The sequence below is a fragment of the Diabrotica virgifera genome, chromosome 8 (genome assembly GCF_917563875.1).
Source record: "Diabrotica virgifera virgifera chromosome 8, PGI_DIABVI_V3a".
NCBI classification, from domain to species: Eukaryota; Metazoa; Arthropoda; class Insecta; order Coleoptera; family Chrysomelidae; genus Diabrotica; species Diabrotica virgifera.
Window position 1 is genome coordinate 44,805,308 of NC_065450.1, and position 15,750 is coordinate 44,821,057.

Here is a 15,750-nt window from a genome sequence, read left to right on the forward strand (position 1 = left end):
TACCATGGAAACGGTTATCATGTGTATGGAAAACCGGCGGGGAAAAGTGAGAAAAATTATTCCTCACTGCAATGTCCGACTTTTCTCACTGTCTGAGAAATTTTTCGTTTTGAATGTATGTAAGTAGTGAGAGAAGTTGCACATTGTATAGCATCCATAGAAAATAGTATATTGTACAACAAGTGAGAAAAAGACATATTTCTCACGAGCGCAGAGTTTGTTGGCACGAGCCGAGGCACGAGGCGAGAGCCGCAAATCAAGTGAGTTAGAAATATGTCATTTTCTCATGTGTTGTATACTGTACTTTTTCTATGGATGCGGTTTTGTCAAGAGTTCAAACTTCAAAATTAAATAATTTAGGTGCTTTTAGGTATATTATATGCATAAATTAAAATAAAATAGATATTAGTGCATGTAGGTATTTAATATTCTTAAAGTTTACATACCATATTTTTTAAAATTTTAACTAACAGTTATTTTTGAACAGTTGTTTTGAAAGGTAATTCCTGGTAAGTTTTGCTTTAACACATTTATTTGACAACATTAAGTGTGTTTTCCTATGGATGCTATACAATGTGTAACTTCTCTCACTACTTACATACATTCAAAACGAACAATTTCTCAGGGTGTGAGAAAAGTGGGCCATTGCAGTGAGAAATATTTTTTCTCACGGGTTCCATACGTAGAATCGCGGTTTCCATGGTAGCATGCACAATACAAACACAAATATTTTTGTCAAATAAAATGTGTCAAATCAAAACTTACCAGGAATTACCTTTCAAAACTGTTCAAATATAACTGGTAACTATAATTTTAAATAAATAAAAGTATATAAACATTAAGAATATTAAATACCTACATATGTGTATAATATGTATTTTATTTAAATTTTGGCATATAATCTACATAAAAGCACATAAATTATTTAATTTTGAAGTTTGAACTCTTGACAAAAACGCATCCATAGAAAAAGTACAGTGTACAACACGTGAGAAAACGACATATTTCTCCCTCGCTTCATTTGCGGTACTCGCCTCGTAAATCTGCTCGTGCCAACAAACTTCTGCGCTCGTGAGAAATATGTCTTTTTTCTCTCTTGTTGTACAATATACTATTGTATTGTGCATGTTACCATGGAAACGGCGATCATAGTATATAAGACCGTAGGAGAACCCGTGAGAAAAAAATTCCTCACTGCAATGGCCGACTTTTCTCACTGTGTGAGGAATTATTCGTTTTGAATGTATGTAAGTAGTGAGAGAAGTTGCGTATTGTATAGCATCCATAGAAAAAAGTATATTTTATTAGAAAGGCTTGTAATACATATACTTATCGGTGTTTGTTTCATAGGGTAAAAGACAGTAACAAAAAAATTTATCAAAAAGTGTTGAAAATTACCAATAAACTCAGAAATGCTGCTCATTTGGCTAATAATAATAGCAATAGGTGTAATAAATCACGTAACAAAAATAAGCTTTATGTTTTACATTTCGAAGTTATGGACCGGGTAAGTAATGCTTTTCATTGATAATAATGTCTATATTCCCTCTCTCTCTCTCTCTCTCTCTCTCTCTCTCTCTCTCTTTCTCGCTCTCTCACTCTCTCTCTTTCTCTCGCTCTCTCTCTCTCCCTCCCTCTCTCTCTCTTTCTCTCTCTCTCTCTCTCTCTCTCTCTCTCTCTCTCTCTCTCTCTCTCTCTCTCTCCCTCATGGCGCTACATCCAAATTCGAGCCTTGGCCTCCTCCAGCATCTGCTTCCGAGTATCTCTGTCCCTGGCTGCTCTCCTTCAATTATCTACCCTCAATATCTCTTTAGCATCGGCTCTCACCCTCTCACTTCGTCTATCCACCTCTTCCTTGGTCTTTCTACTCGCCGACGTTCCACCATAGTTCCGCTAATTCTACTACTTGTGCTGGAGACCTGCCCAGCGCAATCTTCGTATTCTTTGGATAATTTGATATAGAGGGTTCTTTGTAATATTGGTATAACGTGTGGTTGAGCCTTATTATCCATATGCCATATACAATTGTTGCAAATGGGTCCCAATATCCTCCTTAATACTTTTCTTTTAAAATCCCGAAGCGAACTAATTCTAACTATGCCACTAGCAAAATTATAAAATCTTATATGCCCACAGAACCATGGGACCTCTCAGGTCGTTAGCAAGCTAAACCCCCCAAGTAAAAGGAAAGGATACGCCTAAAAAAATTAAGCAGTTTATTAAAATATGCACCAGGAACGTCAAGACCATGTACGAAGCAGGCAAAATTTATAATGCCATCCATGAAATGGAAAGACTGAACATCGATATAATGGGCATCAGTGAAATGCGATGGCCTGATGCCGGAAAATGTCAAATAAACGAGCACCAAGTATATTACTCTGGAAATACAGAAGGTCAACATAAGCATGGCTTCGGAATAATTTTAAATAAACAAATAAAAAAATACGTTACTAATTTTGTTCCAATATCCGAGAGAATCATGCTCATTCAATTGGATTTATTCCCAGCAAAAACCAACATAATCCAAATATACGCACCCACAGCAGACAAACCAGACGAAGTAATAGAGGCTTTTTATTACGATTTAAGGAAAGTCCTAAGTAAGATAAAAACCAATGAAGTAACGCTAGTTATGGGTGACTTTAATGCCAAAATCGGTAAGGGTAGTTATGGTGAAGTAGTAGGTTCATGGGGTTTGGGTGAGCGAAATGAGAGAGGAGAACGTCTACTCACATTTGCTACGGAAGAAGAGTTGGTAATCACCAATACACTCTTCAAATTACCTTACAGAAGGTTGTACACATGGCGCTCACCCGGTGACACGCCAGAAAATCTCATACGAAACCAGATTGACTATATTTTAATAAATAAAAGATTCAAAAACTCAATAACATCAGTGAAAACCTACCCCGGTGCAGATATTAAGTCAGACCATAACTCACTTGTCGGTAAGTTTCGTCTGAAAAAATCCACAAACCTAATCCTATAAGATACGATCTCAAACAACTAAGAGATGATGACATAAAGCAGTAAGTACGGGAATATCTGAAGAACAACATATCTAAGTCAGAAGTAGTTAATGATGTTGACACAGAAATAAACCACTTAGAAAACATTGGGAAGGAAATATTAGACCAATACCTGCGACCGAAAAAGACAGAAAAGAAAAAACCATGGATGACCGACGGTATATTACAGATGATGGACCGAAGAAGAGAATCCAAGCGGAAAGACTACGTTGCATATCAGTTTCTAGATAAAGAGATAAAAAAGCTGTCAGAGAAGCTAAAAACAGAAATCTGGAAGAACAGTGTGAAAAAATCGATATATTGGAACGTAAACACGATTCCTTCAACCTCCACAAAAAGATCAAAGAAGCAGCAGGCATCTATAAATCAAAAAGGCCGGGACACTTAACAGACGCTCAAGGAAATCCAATAGTTGATATTGAAGAAACAAAAACAACATGGATGAACTATGTGACAACAACATTTGAAGACGATAGGAATGTCACCATCACAAAAAATAAAAATGACGATACCGGACCACCTATTCTCGAAGCGGAAGTAGAAGCTGCTATAAACAACATTAAGGAGGGAAAAGCCGCAGGACCAGACGAGTTCTACTCAGAATTTATGGATAAAGACGAAGTAAAAAGACTTACCTTGATCTTCAACAATATATACCAAATTGGAAAAATACCCCAACAGTGGCTAAGATCAACTTTTATAACAATCCCTAAAAAACCCAATGCCAAAAAATGTGAAGATTATCGAATAATAAGCCTTATGAGCCATCTCCTGGAAACTCTTTTAAAAATTATACATAAAAGAATATATAAAAAGTGTGAAGAACACATGACAAACACACAATTCGGCTTCAGGAATGCATTGGGTACTCGAGAGGCACTTTTTGCAATACAAGTTCTCTTTCAAAGATGTAGAGACGTGAATTGTGATATATATGTGTGTTTTGTTGATTACCAGAAAGCGTTCGATAGAATAAAACATGACGAACTGATGAAAATATTAAATTCAATTGGTCTAGACAGCAAAGATCGCCGTATAATAAACAATATCTATTACGAACAAACTGCAGCTGTTAGAGTAGGGGATAAAGATAAAAAGAGGTGTGCAACAGGGATGTATATTGTCCCCATTATTGTTCAATACATATTCAGAGCACATTATGAACCTAGCGCTAACGGACAGAGACGAGGGAATACTTATAAACGGAGAACGATTAAACAACATAAGATACGCTGATGATACTGTCATTTTTGCAGACAGTCTTGAAGGTCTGCAGACACTTGTCTCCAGGGTGGCAGAAGTAAGTAGCAGGTTTGGGCTTGATTTTAACATCAAAAAAACCAAATACATGGTTATAAGCAAAAATAGGATACCACCTGGTCAATTACTAGTTAACCAACAACATATAACACAAATTACCAACTTTTGTTATTTGGGTGCAAACTTAAATGAACAGTGGGACCAATCGACGGAAATTAAGATAAGGATCGAGAAGGCAAGATCAGCTTTCGTCAAAATGAAAAAAATCTTTAACAGCCACGATTTAAAATTGGAAATAAAAGTTCGTTTACTAAAATGCTACGTATTCTCTGTTCTTTTATATGGCGTGGAGTCATGGACCTTAACTGAAGCATCACTGAAGAGACTCGAAGCATTTGAGATGTGGTGCTATAGACGCATGTTGAGGATTTCCTGGATAGACAGAGTTACCAACGAAGAAGTTCTACATAGAATGGGTAAAGAGCGCGAACTAGTCGTAACCATAAACCGTCGCAAACTGGAATACCTGGGCCATATAATGCGCAATGAACAACGATATGACCTACTTCGGACCATACTTCAAGGTAAAGTGCATGGGAAAAGAGGTCCAGGACGAAGAAGAATATCCTGGCTGCATAACCTGCGAAAATGGTTTAACTTAACCACTACCGGACTTTTCAGGGCAGCAGTCAACAAAGTCAGAATAGCCATGTTAGTGTCCAACATCCGTAACGGATAGGCACCATAAGAAGATATGCCCACGGACGCGTTAGCGACATCTATCTAGAGAAAGAGAAAATTCTCTATATGCCGGAATGCAGAATCCTTGCTTAAATCTAAAGTTGTATTTTCTTAAAAATGTAAGTGTTTCCTCTTTTTAGGACATTCTGATTTGTCTGGAGGAACTATTGCTTAAAATAAAGGGAGTAATTTCTTTCATTGTAAATATTGACATGAAAAGATGTACGATAAGAATATCTGCGAAGGTAGAAATTAAAGACATTGTTAATACAATTCATGAAAAGGCTGGTTTGATGTGTTTGATTGTAGTAAAGAATACAGTGACAAGTTCAGAAGTAAGTAACCAAATGTGTTAATAATACAATACGAGTCTTGATTAGTAGGTCATATACTAGCATGCTTTGTTTATTATGAAATAATAGTCTACAGAGAATTCTATAAAATTTTTACATTCCCCCTTGTGTTTTCTCATCGTAACTTTCAAATGTAACATTTACCTTAGCATTAACACGTTTAGCGCTATATGTTCACCAGTAGTCAGTCATTTTTGGTTTCCTCATTCGGACAAGTGGGCTTTATACAATTAATATTTAGTGGCTTATGCTTACTGTATTTCTAATTGTTTCACGGTTTTTGCTCTAAATTTTAAAGAACCGCTTGGATTGACATGAAATTTGGCATACGTATAGCTTACATGTCAAAGAAAAAAAGTGATATTGTGCCGATGTGTGCTTTTGCTCTGGGGGTGACTTTTACCCTCTCTTGGGGGTGAAAAAATATATGTCCAAAGTAAGTCCGGAAATGGGTAAACTGACTAATTTTAAGTAACTTTTGTTCTATAGAGCTTTTTTGCCAAGTCAACACTTTTCGAGTTATTTGCGAGTGAATATGGTCATTTTTCAACAAAATAACCACATTTTTAGACGGTTTTTCGCAAATAACTCAAAAAGTAAGTATTTTTTTTGAAAAAAACGTTCTTAGCAAAAATATAGCTTATAAAAAAGTAAAAAAAATGGTGTACGCGTTAGGTCTCTATATCTCGCAGAACCAGAGTTATAGCCAATGAAAAATAGATTCATATTCACCAAATTTTAAATAGAATATTTCGACGTGAAATATCCAAAAAATTAAGCACTTTTTGGGGAAAACTCTTTATAACTTTTTTAAATTGTTTAAAAAAGCTTTATTTCTGTTTTTACAAAAAGTTTCTAGCATTAAATTTAAGCAAGTTACGCTCAAAATAAAGTTGGTCCCTTATGTTTTTGCAAAAAAAAATCGGGAAGACCACCCCCTAATTAGCAACTTAAATGAAATTAATCGTTACCGCTCCACAAATTATTTTACTTATGTCGTGTTTATATGATCTGTAAGTTTCATCGATTCAAACTGCTTATTTTTGAAAAAATTTGGTTTCAAAATAAAATTTTTAAAAATTAAAATTTTGAAAAATATGCTTTTTGAAGTTATACTTCTTTAGGCGCGATTGAGAGTAAAATTTTTCATAAATCTGCGCGCATGCGCACACAGACAGTATGACGTTTAGTTGATAATCTTTCAAATTATGTATCAGCGCACATATGCCATTAAAATAATATTAGTGTTTTTTAGTAAATGTATTATTTATTATAAGTTTGTGTCTTTGGATTTGTCTTCCTTGGGCGTAAAATAATAAAACATCTATTTTTCTATTTCACTAGTCACCGTGATGTGTAATTATGTGTATCTGAAACGTCAGTAGCATGCACCTCGATGGCCTGGTTGGTAGAGCATTGGACCAGAGATCGAGAAATCGCGAGGTTGCGGGTTCAAATCCCGGACTATGGTATTATAATATCACCCTGTACAAAAGATGTTTAAAACTCATTCAAAGTCATTAATCCATGTAGTATCTGTTCTTGGTTTCAATAACCGCAAGTAACATTGAATTGTCATGTTTTGTTATTATTTAAATGTGTATATAAACATTAACTCGGTCGAGAAAGAGATTATGATTATTGATGTAGTTGGAAGGTATTAACGTATAGGATAGGTCAAGTTAATATTGTAAACAACTTATGTAGTGAATCATCGACTTCGAATTAAATATAATGTTATCGGAAAACCTGAGTTTTAATTAATTGGGACCAGAAGGCAGTAACATCACACTATTTAATACATGGCTGATCCTGCAGATTAGAGGAGGTCTTCTGAAAGGAGCAGAGATGGCGGTAACAAATTGGAAACGGAGACGGCGAAGATGGACCAGGCAGAGAACCCAGGGAACAAAGACAAAGTGGAAATAAAATGTAAGTAAGAATGTATATCTTTATTAAAAATGCTTCCCTCGTTTTATATTATTATTGAACATTGAATATTTATTTTTGCTGATTTTTGAATAATTTATGAAGTATCGATTTTTTTTTATCTATGAATTTTGAAACATGAAGTGATTTTTTGAATTGAATATTTTTATCAAAGTTTATTATATATGTTATTATTGAATTTTTATTGAATTTTGAATTTTTATTGAATTTATTTGAAAAATCTCTATCCGATTTCGATTTTTAATCCGGTTATTTTTGAATATTTTATGGAATCTCGAATTTTTTTTTTCAAAAATTTCTATCGAATTTTGAGATATGAACTGATTTTGAATATTTTTTATCTAACTTTTGCATATGCTATTTTTGAATTTTTATTGAATTTTATTAGCAGTTGTTTTTGTTATTGATCTTTTAGATACATTTTTATCGATTTTGTGTTAAATTTCTTTATGATATGAACTTGAATTAATAATTTTTGTGTGACTAATGATATATAAATGATTTTTTTTTAATGAATAATGATTAGGGATGACATACAACAAACATTGCTATAAGCAAGAGATATATTTTTAACGAACCGATCTGATGAGTCGAGATAAGGAATTTGAAGAAGAACTATATAGATAAGAAGAATAACTAACAATATTATAAGCTAAATATTATGAGGCAACTAGAGACAATAAGAAACCCACTGCTCTTGTCAAATTAGGAAGGTACTAAGTGATTTATAGAAGCTTGAAAGCTTATTAGAGACCCACTCTGTGTTTTGAAGGGTACCTATTTTATTCATGATAATTCGTGAATAAACAACGACCTCAAAGCAAGGGATTGGGTTGTTATATTTTTAGAAGAATTTGAACCGCATAAAATACCTATTTCGTGTTTTGAGTTAACTATACCACCTCCATGGTGCGTACAGATCAGGGCGAAAATTCGGGTTAATATTGGCGGAGAACTAAGACATCCGAGTGAAACCTCTTTTATTAAGGTAAAACGAAGGTATCGGAGCTAGTATATGAAGTGATGATTATGATGTTATATGAAATGATATATGAGATAAATGATATATGATTGTTATATGAAAGATGTATATGAAGATGAATTATGTACACTGTAGAAGTGTTATTATGTGGAGAAAATGAAGAAATATAGTTGTAGTACCAGACAAGAAGAAGAAGAGAAAAAAAGATAATTTTTTTTATTAAAATATGTGGGAAAAATGAAAGAAGACACATAAAAATTGCAAGAAAAGAAGCAAAATTAAGAATAATATCAAATAAGTAGCTAATCATTGAATTATGTCTAAGAATTAAAGCTGTAAATTTTTTTTCTCTAAAGTAATGTTAATTATAAATAACTTATTTTTAAATGTAGATAATGAATTCAGGTTAAATTTTCGCGGAAAATGGAAGTATTTGAATTAAGGATAGACAATATCTTACAATAGTGTTAGTAGATAGTAAGCAAAGGGACACAAAAAGTGAAGTTTTTAGAGAGATTAAATATTTATTATAGGTACAAGAGAGTTATTAGAAGTTTTTAGAGACATATTAGAAATTTTTAGAGAGATTACATTTTTATTATAGGTACATTATTTCAAAATTAGTAAGACATATACAAATAAATCAAAAGAAGACTGAAATAGGAATTATTAATAGAGTAAAGGATACATTTTTTTTACTTATTCGAGTAATATTAGCTTAGCTTAGGACTTTTAGTTAGATACGAGATTTTTAGTTGGTAGATTAGATTATTCCCCTGCTTATAGGAGATGCATATAGGCACTAAAAGACTATATTAAAAATCCCGATAGGTTTAGTCACTGTTTTTATGTGGACACTGTTTTGTGAATGGAGAAAAGACTAAAAAGCAAGACGGAACAGAAAGTGAATTAGTGATAATAATACACAATGTTTAGGATTAAAAAAAAACTCTGAAACGTACCATGTTACAGTTAGTTATAGGCCTTGGGCCCGCATATACAAATATTATTTATGACCACACCGTTGAAACTTTTTGTACTTGTTATTTGGATGGAGTCGGACAAATTTTGAGCTTGGCGCATTATGGTAGTGGGGCGTTTGTCTGTCAAGCGGTGACGAAGTTGTCAATTTTATGCAAGAAAAAAATTTATTACCACATTGGTCATTCTATTTTAATCAATGGATTTTATCATATAAACAACGAAAACAATTTTGTCGGACAAAAATATTGGGGCATATGACGCGTCGGACACGCTAAATATGTCAAATTTATGAAAATAATAAATTTATTACCACATCGATAATTTTAACGGTATCTATCATAAAACCTTTTTACAATAATGTGGTAACCTTGTCGGACAATTTTCACGGGGCATATGCGCAGTCGGACGCGCCGAAGATGTCAATTTCCTGAAATTTTTTTATTTACAACCATTTTTCCGACAGCATTAGTAGGTTATAAGTAATTATATTCTTAATCAAAAAAACAAAGCGTCGGACAAAAATATTGGGGCAACTCGACAGTCGGACAAAAAATTTAATTTTTATTAGTAAAGTATACTTTCAAATTATGCTGGGTTCGTGCATCCCTTATCTTTACAACCATTTTTCCGACAAAAGTAGTAGGTTACAAGTAATTATATTCTTAAACAAAAAATGTAATTGTCTGACAAAAATGTTGGGGCAAACGAACAGAAAACTTAATTCTTTTAGGCTATCGACGAGGAGGTATTATCAAAAAAAAATTTTAAAACAGTGTTTCTCGGTTACTTTTGAATCGATTTAGCTGAAAATTGGTACACACACTTAGTAAAGCATTTAAAAGGGTATGACGTAGATCGGAACCCAAAATTTTCCCAAAAAAATTTCGGACAAGAGGGAAAATTTTAGAAAAATTGTGATCTGATATTTGCGTACATACTCCTTGAACAACGACAAACATCGTTCTGTAGTTTTTTTTCTCGAAATAAAAAAAAATTTCCGACACAAGTATCAGGTTATAAGTAGTTATATTCCAAATCAAAAAATCTAAGTGTCCGACAAAAATATTGGGTCAAATCCAAAGTCGGACAAAAAATTTAATTTTTATTAATAAACTGTCTTTTAAACCTTTCTCGGTTCGTGCAACCCTTACCTTTAAAACCATTTTTCCGACAACATTAGTAGGTTATAAGTAATTATATTCTTAATCAAAAAATCAAAGTGTCGGACAAAAATATTGGGGCAATTCGACAGCCGGACAAAAAATTTATTTTTATTAGTAAAGTATACTTTCAAATTATGCTGGGTTCGTGCATCCCTTATCTTTACAACCATTTTTCCGACAAAAGTAGTAGGTTACAAGTAATTATATTCTTAAACAAAAAATATAATTGTCTGACAAAAATGTTGGGGCAAACGAACAGAAAACTTAATTCTTTTAGGCTATCGACGAGGAGGTATTATCAAAAAAAAAATTTTAAAACAGTGTTTCTCGGTTACTTTTGAATCGATTTAGCTGAAAATTGGTACACACACCAAGTAAAGCATTTAAAAGGGTATGACGTAGATCGGAACCCAAAATTTTCTTAAAAAATTTTCCGACAAGACGGAAAATTTTAGAAAAATTGTGATCTGATAATTTGTGTACATACTCCTTGAACAACGACAAACATCGTTCTGTAGTTTTTTTTCTCGAAATAAAAAAAAATTTCCGATACAAGTATCAGGTTATAAGTAGTTATATTCCAAATCAAAAAATCTAAGTGTCCGACAAAAATATTGGGTCAAATCCAAAGTAGGACAAAAAATTTAATTTTTATTAATAAACTGTCTTTTGAATCTTACTGGGTTCGTGCAACCCTTACCTTTAAAACCATTTTTCCGACAACATTAGTAGGTTATAAGTAATTATATTCTTAATCAAAAAATCAAAGTGTCGGACAAAAATATTGGGGCAACTCGACAGTCGGACAAAAAATTTATTTTTATTAGTAAAGTATACTTTCAAATTATGCTGGGTTCGTGCATCCCTTATCTTTACAACCATTTTTCCGACAAAAGTAGTAGGTTACAAGTAATTATATTCTTAAACAAAAAATATAATTGTCTGACAAAAATGTTGGGGCAAACGAACAGAAAACTTAATTCTTTTAGGCTATCGACGAGGAGGTATTATCAAAAAAAAAATTTAAAACAGTGTTTCTCGGTTACTTTTGAATCGATTTAGCTGAAAATTGGTACACACACTAAGTAAAGCATTTAAAAGGGTATGACGCAGATCGGAACCCAAAATTTTCTTAAAAAATTTTCCGACAAGAGGGAAAATTTTAGAAAAATTGTGATCTGATAATTTGTGTACATACTCCTTGAACAACGACAAACATCGTTCTGTATTTTTTTTCTCCAATTAAAAAAAAATTTTCAGCACATGTATCAGGTTATAAGTAGTTATATTTCAAATCAAAAACTCTAAGTGCCCGACATAAATAGTGGGGCACATCCAAAGTCGGACAAAAAATTTAATTTTTATTAATAAACTATACTTTTAAACTATTCTGGGTTCGTGCATCCCTTATCTTTACAACCATTTTTCCGACAAAAGTAGTAGGATACAAGTAATTATACTCTTAAACAAAAAATGTAATTGTCTGACAAAAATGTTGGGGCAAACGAACAGGAAACTTAATTCTTTTAGGCTAGGGACGAGGAGGTATTATCCAAAAATATTTTAAAACAGATTTTTTCGGTTATTTTTGAATCGATTTAGCTGAAAATTGGTACACACACTAAGTAAAACATTTAAAAGGGTATGACGTAGCGCTGTACCCAAAATTTTCCCAAAAAAATTTCGGACAAGAGGGAAAATTTTTGAAAAATTGTGATCTGATATTTGCTTACATACTCCTTGAACAACGACAAGCATCGTTCTGTAGTTTTTTTTTTCCAATTAAAAAAAATTTCTGACACAAGTATCAGGTTATAAGTAGTTATATTCTATATCAAAAAATCTAAGTGTCCGACAAAAATATTGGGTCAAATCCAAAGTCGGACAAAAAATTTAATTTTTATTAATAAACTGTCTTTTAAAATTCGTGCATCCCTTATCTTTACAACCATTTTTCCGACAAAAGTAGTAGGTTACAAGTAATTATATTCTTAAACAAAAAATATAATTGTCTGACAAAAATGTTGGGGCAAACGAACAGAAAACTTAATTCTTTTAGGCTATCGACGAGGAGGTATTATCAAAAAAAAAATTTTAAAACAGTGTTTCTCGGTTACTTTTGAATCGATTTAGCTGAAAATTGGTACACACACCAAGTAAAGCATTTAAAAGGGTATGGCGTAGATCGGAACCCAAAATTTTCTTAAAAAATTTTCCGACAAGACGGAAAATTTTAGAAAAATTGTGATCTGATAATTTGTGTACATACTCCTTGAACAACGACAAACATCGTTCTGTAGTTTTTTTTCTCGAAATAAAAAAAAATTTCCGATACAAGTATCAGGTTATAAGTAGTTATATTCCAAATCAAAAAATCTAAGTGTCCGACAAAAATATTGGGTCAAATCCAAAGTAGGACAAAAAATTTAATTTTTATTAATAAACTGTCTTTTGAACCTTACTGGGTTCGTGCAACCCTTACCTTTAAAACCATTTTTCCGACAACATTAGTAGGTTATAAGTAATTATATTCTTAATCAAAAAATCAAAGTGTCGGACAAAAATATTGGGGCAACTCGACAGTCGGACAAAAAATTTATTTTTATTAGTAAAGTATACTTTCAAATTATGCTGGGTTCGTGCATCCCTTATCTTTACAACCATTTTTCCGACAAAAGTAGTAGGTTACAAGTAATTATATTCTTAAACAAAAAATATAATTGTCTGACAAAAATGTTGGGGCAAACGAACAGAAAACTTAATTCTTTTAGGCTATCGACGAGGAGGTATTATCAAAAAAAAATTTTAAAACAGTGTTTCTCGGTTACTTTTGAATCGATTTAGCTGAAAATTGGTACACACACTTAGTAAAGCATTTAAAAGGGTATGACGTAGATCGGAACCCAAAATTTTCTTAAAAAATTTTCCGACAGGAGGGAAAATTTTAGAAAAATTGTGATCTGATAATTTGTGTACATACTCCTTGAACAACGACAAACATCGTTCTGTAGTTTTTTTTCTCGAAATAAAAAAGAATTTCCGACACAAGTATCAGGTTATAAGTAGTTATATTCCAAATCAAAAAATCTAAGTGTCCGACAAAAATATTGGGTCAAATCCAAAGTAAGACAAAAAATTTAATTTTTATTAATAAACTGTCTTTTGAACTTTACTGGGTTCGTGCAACCCTTACCTTTAAAACCATTTTTCCGACAACATTAGTAGGTTATAAGTAATTATATTCTTAATCAAAAAATCAAAGTGTCGGACAAAAATATTGGGGCAACTCGACAGTCGGACAATAAATTTATTTTTATTAGTAAAGTATACTTTCAAATTATGCTGGGTTCGTGCATCCCTTATCTTTACAACAATTTTTCCGACAAAAGTAGTAGGTTACAAGTAATTATATTCTTAAACAAAAAATATAATTGTCTGACAAAAATGTTGGGGCAAACGAACAGAAAACTTAATTCTTTTAGGCTATCGACGAGGAGGTATTATCAAAAAAAAATTTTAAAACAGTGTTTCTCGGTTACTTTTGAATCGATTTAGCTGAAAATTGGTACACACACTTAGTAAAGCATTTAAAAGGGTATGACGTAGATCGGAACCCAAAATTTTCTTAAAAAATTTTCCGACAAGAGGGAAAATTTTAGAAAAATTGTGATCTGATAATTTGTGTACATACTCCTTGAACAACGACAAACATCGTTCTGTAGTTTTTTTTCTCGAAATAAAAAAGAATTTCCGACACAAGTATCAGGTTATAAGTAGTTATATTCCATATCAAAAAATCTAAGTGTCCGACAAAAATATTGGGTCAAATCCAAAGTAGGACAAAAAATTTAATTTTTATTAATAAACTGTCTTTTGAACCTTACTGGGTTCGTGCAACCCTTACCTTTAAAACCATTTTTCCGACAACATTAGTAGGTTATAAGTAATTATATTCTTAATCAAAAAATCGAAGTGTCGGACAAAAATATTGGGGCAACTCGACAGTCGGACAAAAAATTTATTTTTATTAGTAAAGTATACTTTCAAATTATGCTGGGTTCGTGCATCCCTTATCTTTACAACCATTTTTCCGACAAAAGTAGTAGGTTACAAGTTATTCTTAAACAAAAAATATAATTGTCTGACAAAAATGTTGGGGCAAACTAACAGAAATCTTAATTCTTTTAGGCTATCGACGAAGAGGTATTATCAAAAAAAAATTTAAAACAGTGTTTCTCGGTTACTTTTGAATCGATTTAGCTAAAAATTGGTACACACGCTAAGTACTACACTTAAAAGGGCATGACAAAGAATTGTACACAAAATTTTCCAAAAAGATTTTCCGACAAGAGGGAAAATTTCGGAAATTTTTTTTAAAATTTTAGAATGTTCTCTACAAGGCGGAACCCGACATCCGACGCCCTGAAGGGCACTAAGGATTATGAGAAAGAAGAAGAAGAAGGAATGTTCTCTACGTTACGTCCTTATAAATATTATAAGGTGTATTTCTACAAATTTTCAGTTTGATCTATGTAGATCTAACCGAGAAAAATTGTTTATAGTTCGCTTTAGTCTCCTTGATGCTTATTATTTTTTTATATCCCAGAGAACGGCTGTTCCCGTACATGCGACACTATATTATACAAGAAATTTTCGATTTTCTAAATGTGACTGAATTGAAAAAATTGGGCCAAATCCAATCTTAAAATATAGGAAAAGAGATATATGTCCACCATCCATTTTGGTCCAAGGGTGTGGATTTTACGTCCCATTTAGAGTCTGTTTTTCGTTCTCGTCCCCAAAACTCCCAAAAATTTAGAAAATTTAAGTCCGACTTTACAGCTTCCTTTAGTACTGAACATTACCTTTCCAAAGCATGTTTAATTTTGAAAATTCTTCTCTTCTTCTTCTTCTTCTTCTTCTTCTTCCTTTTATATAGACATTACTCTGTCTGTTTTTCAATGTGCCTCCAGTAAGTTGTCATTCCACCTTTTTCGTGGTCTTCCCACTGATCGTCTTCCTATTGGGGAACCTTCTCTGACCGTCCTTACTACTCTATTTGTTGTCATTCGGCTTATGTGGTCGTTCCATTCTACTCTTCTGCTTTTCACCCCATAGGCGTAACCAGGGGGTGGTTTTGGGGGTTATAACCCCCCTTTTGGATGTACTTTGAGCTCTATACGCTTAACACAATTATTATTCCATACCCCCAGAGACCTTCAAGTAGACGTAACTCCCCCTAAGGATCATCCTGGTTACACCTCTGTTTCACCCAGTTATTAATG

At 32.8% G+C, this 15,750-nt stretch overlaps 1 protein-coding gene across 1 annotated transcript in view; it reads left to right on the top strand.

The window, feature by feature from the left end:
• The window catches only part of LOC126890145 (armadillo repeat-containing protein 1-like), an 80,927-nt gene that overhangs the window by 14,662 nt on the left and 50,515 nt on the right, over positions 1 to 15,750 (top strand). The window contains exons 3-4 of the mRNA XM_050658995.1: positions 1,351 to 1,507; positions 5,174 to 5,368. Coding sequence (XP_050514952.1) covers positions 1,351 to 1,507; positions 5,174 to 5,368 — 352 coding nt within the window. The remainder of the gene's footprint in view (positions 1 to 1,350; positions 1,508 to 5,173; positions 5,369 to 15,750) is intronic.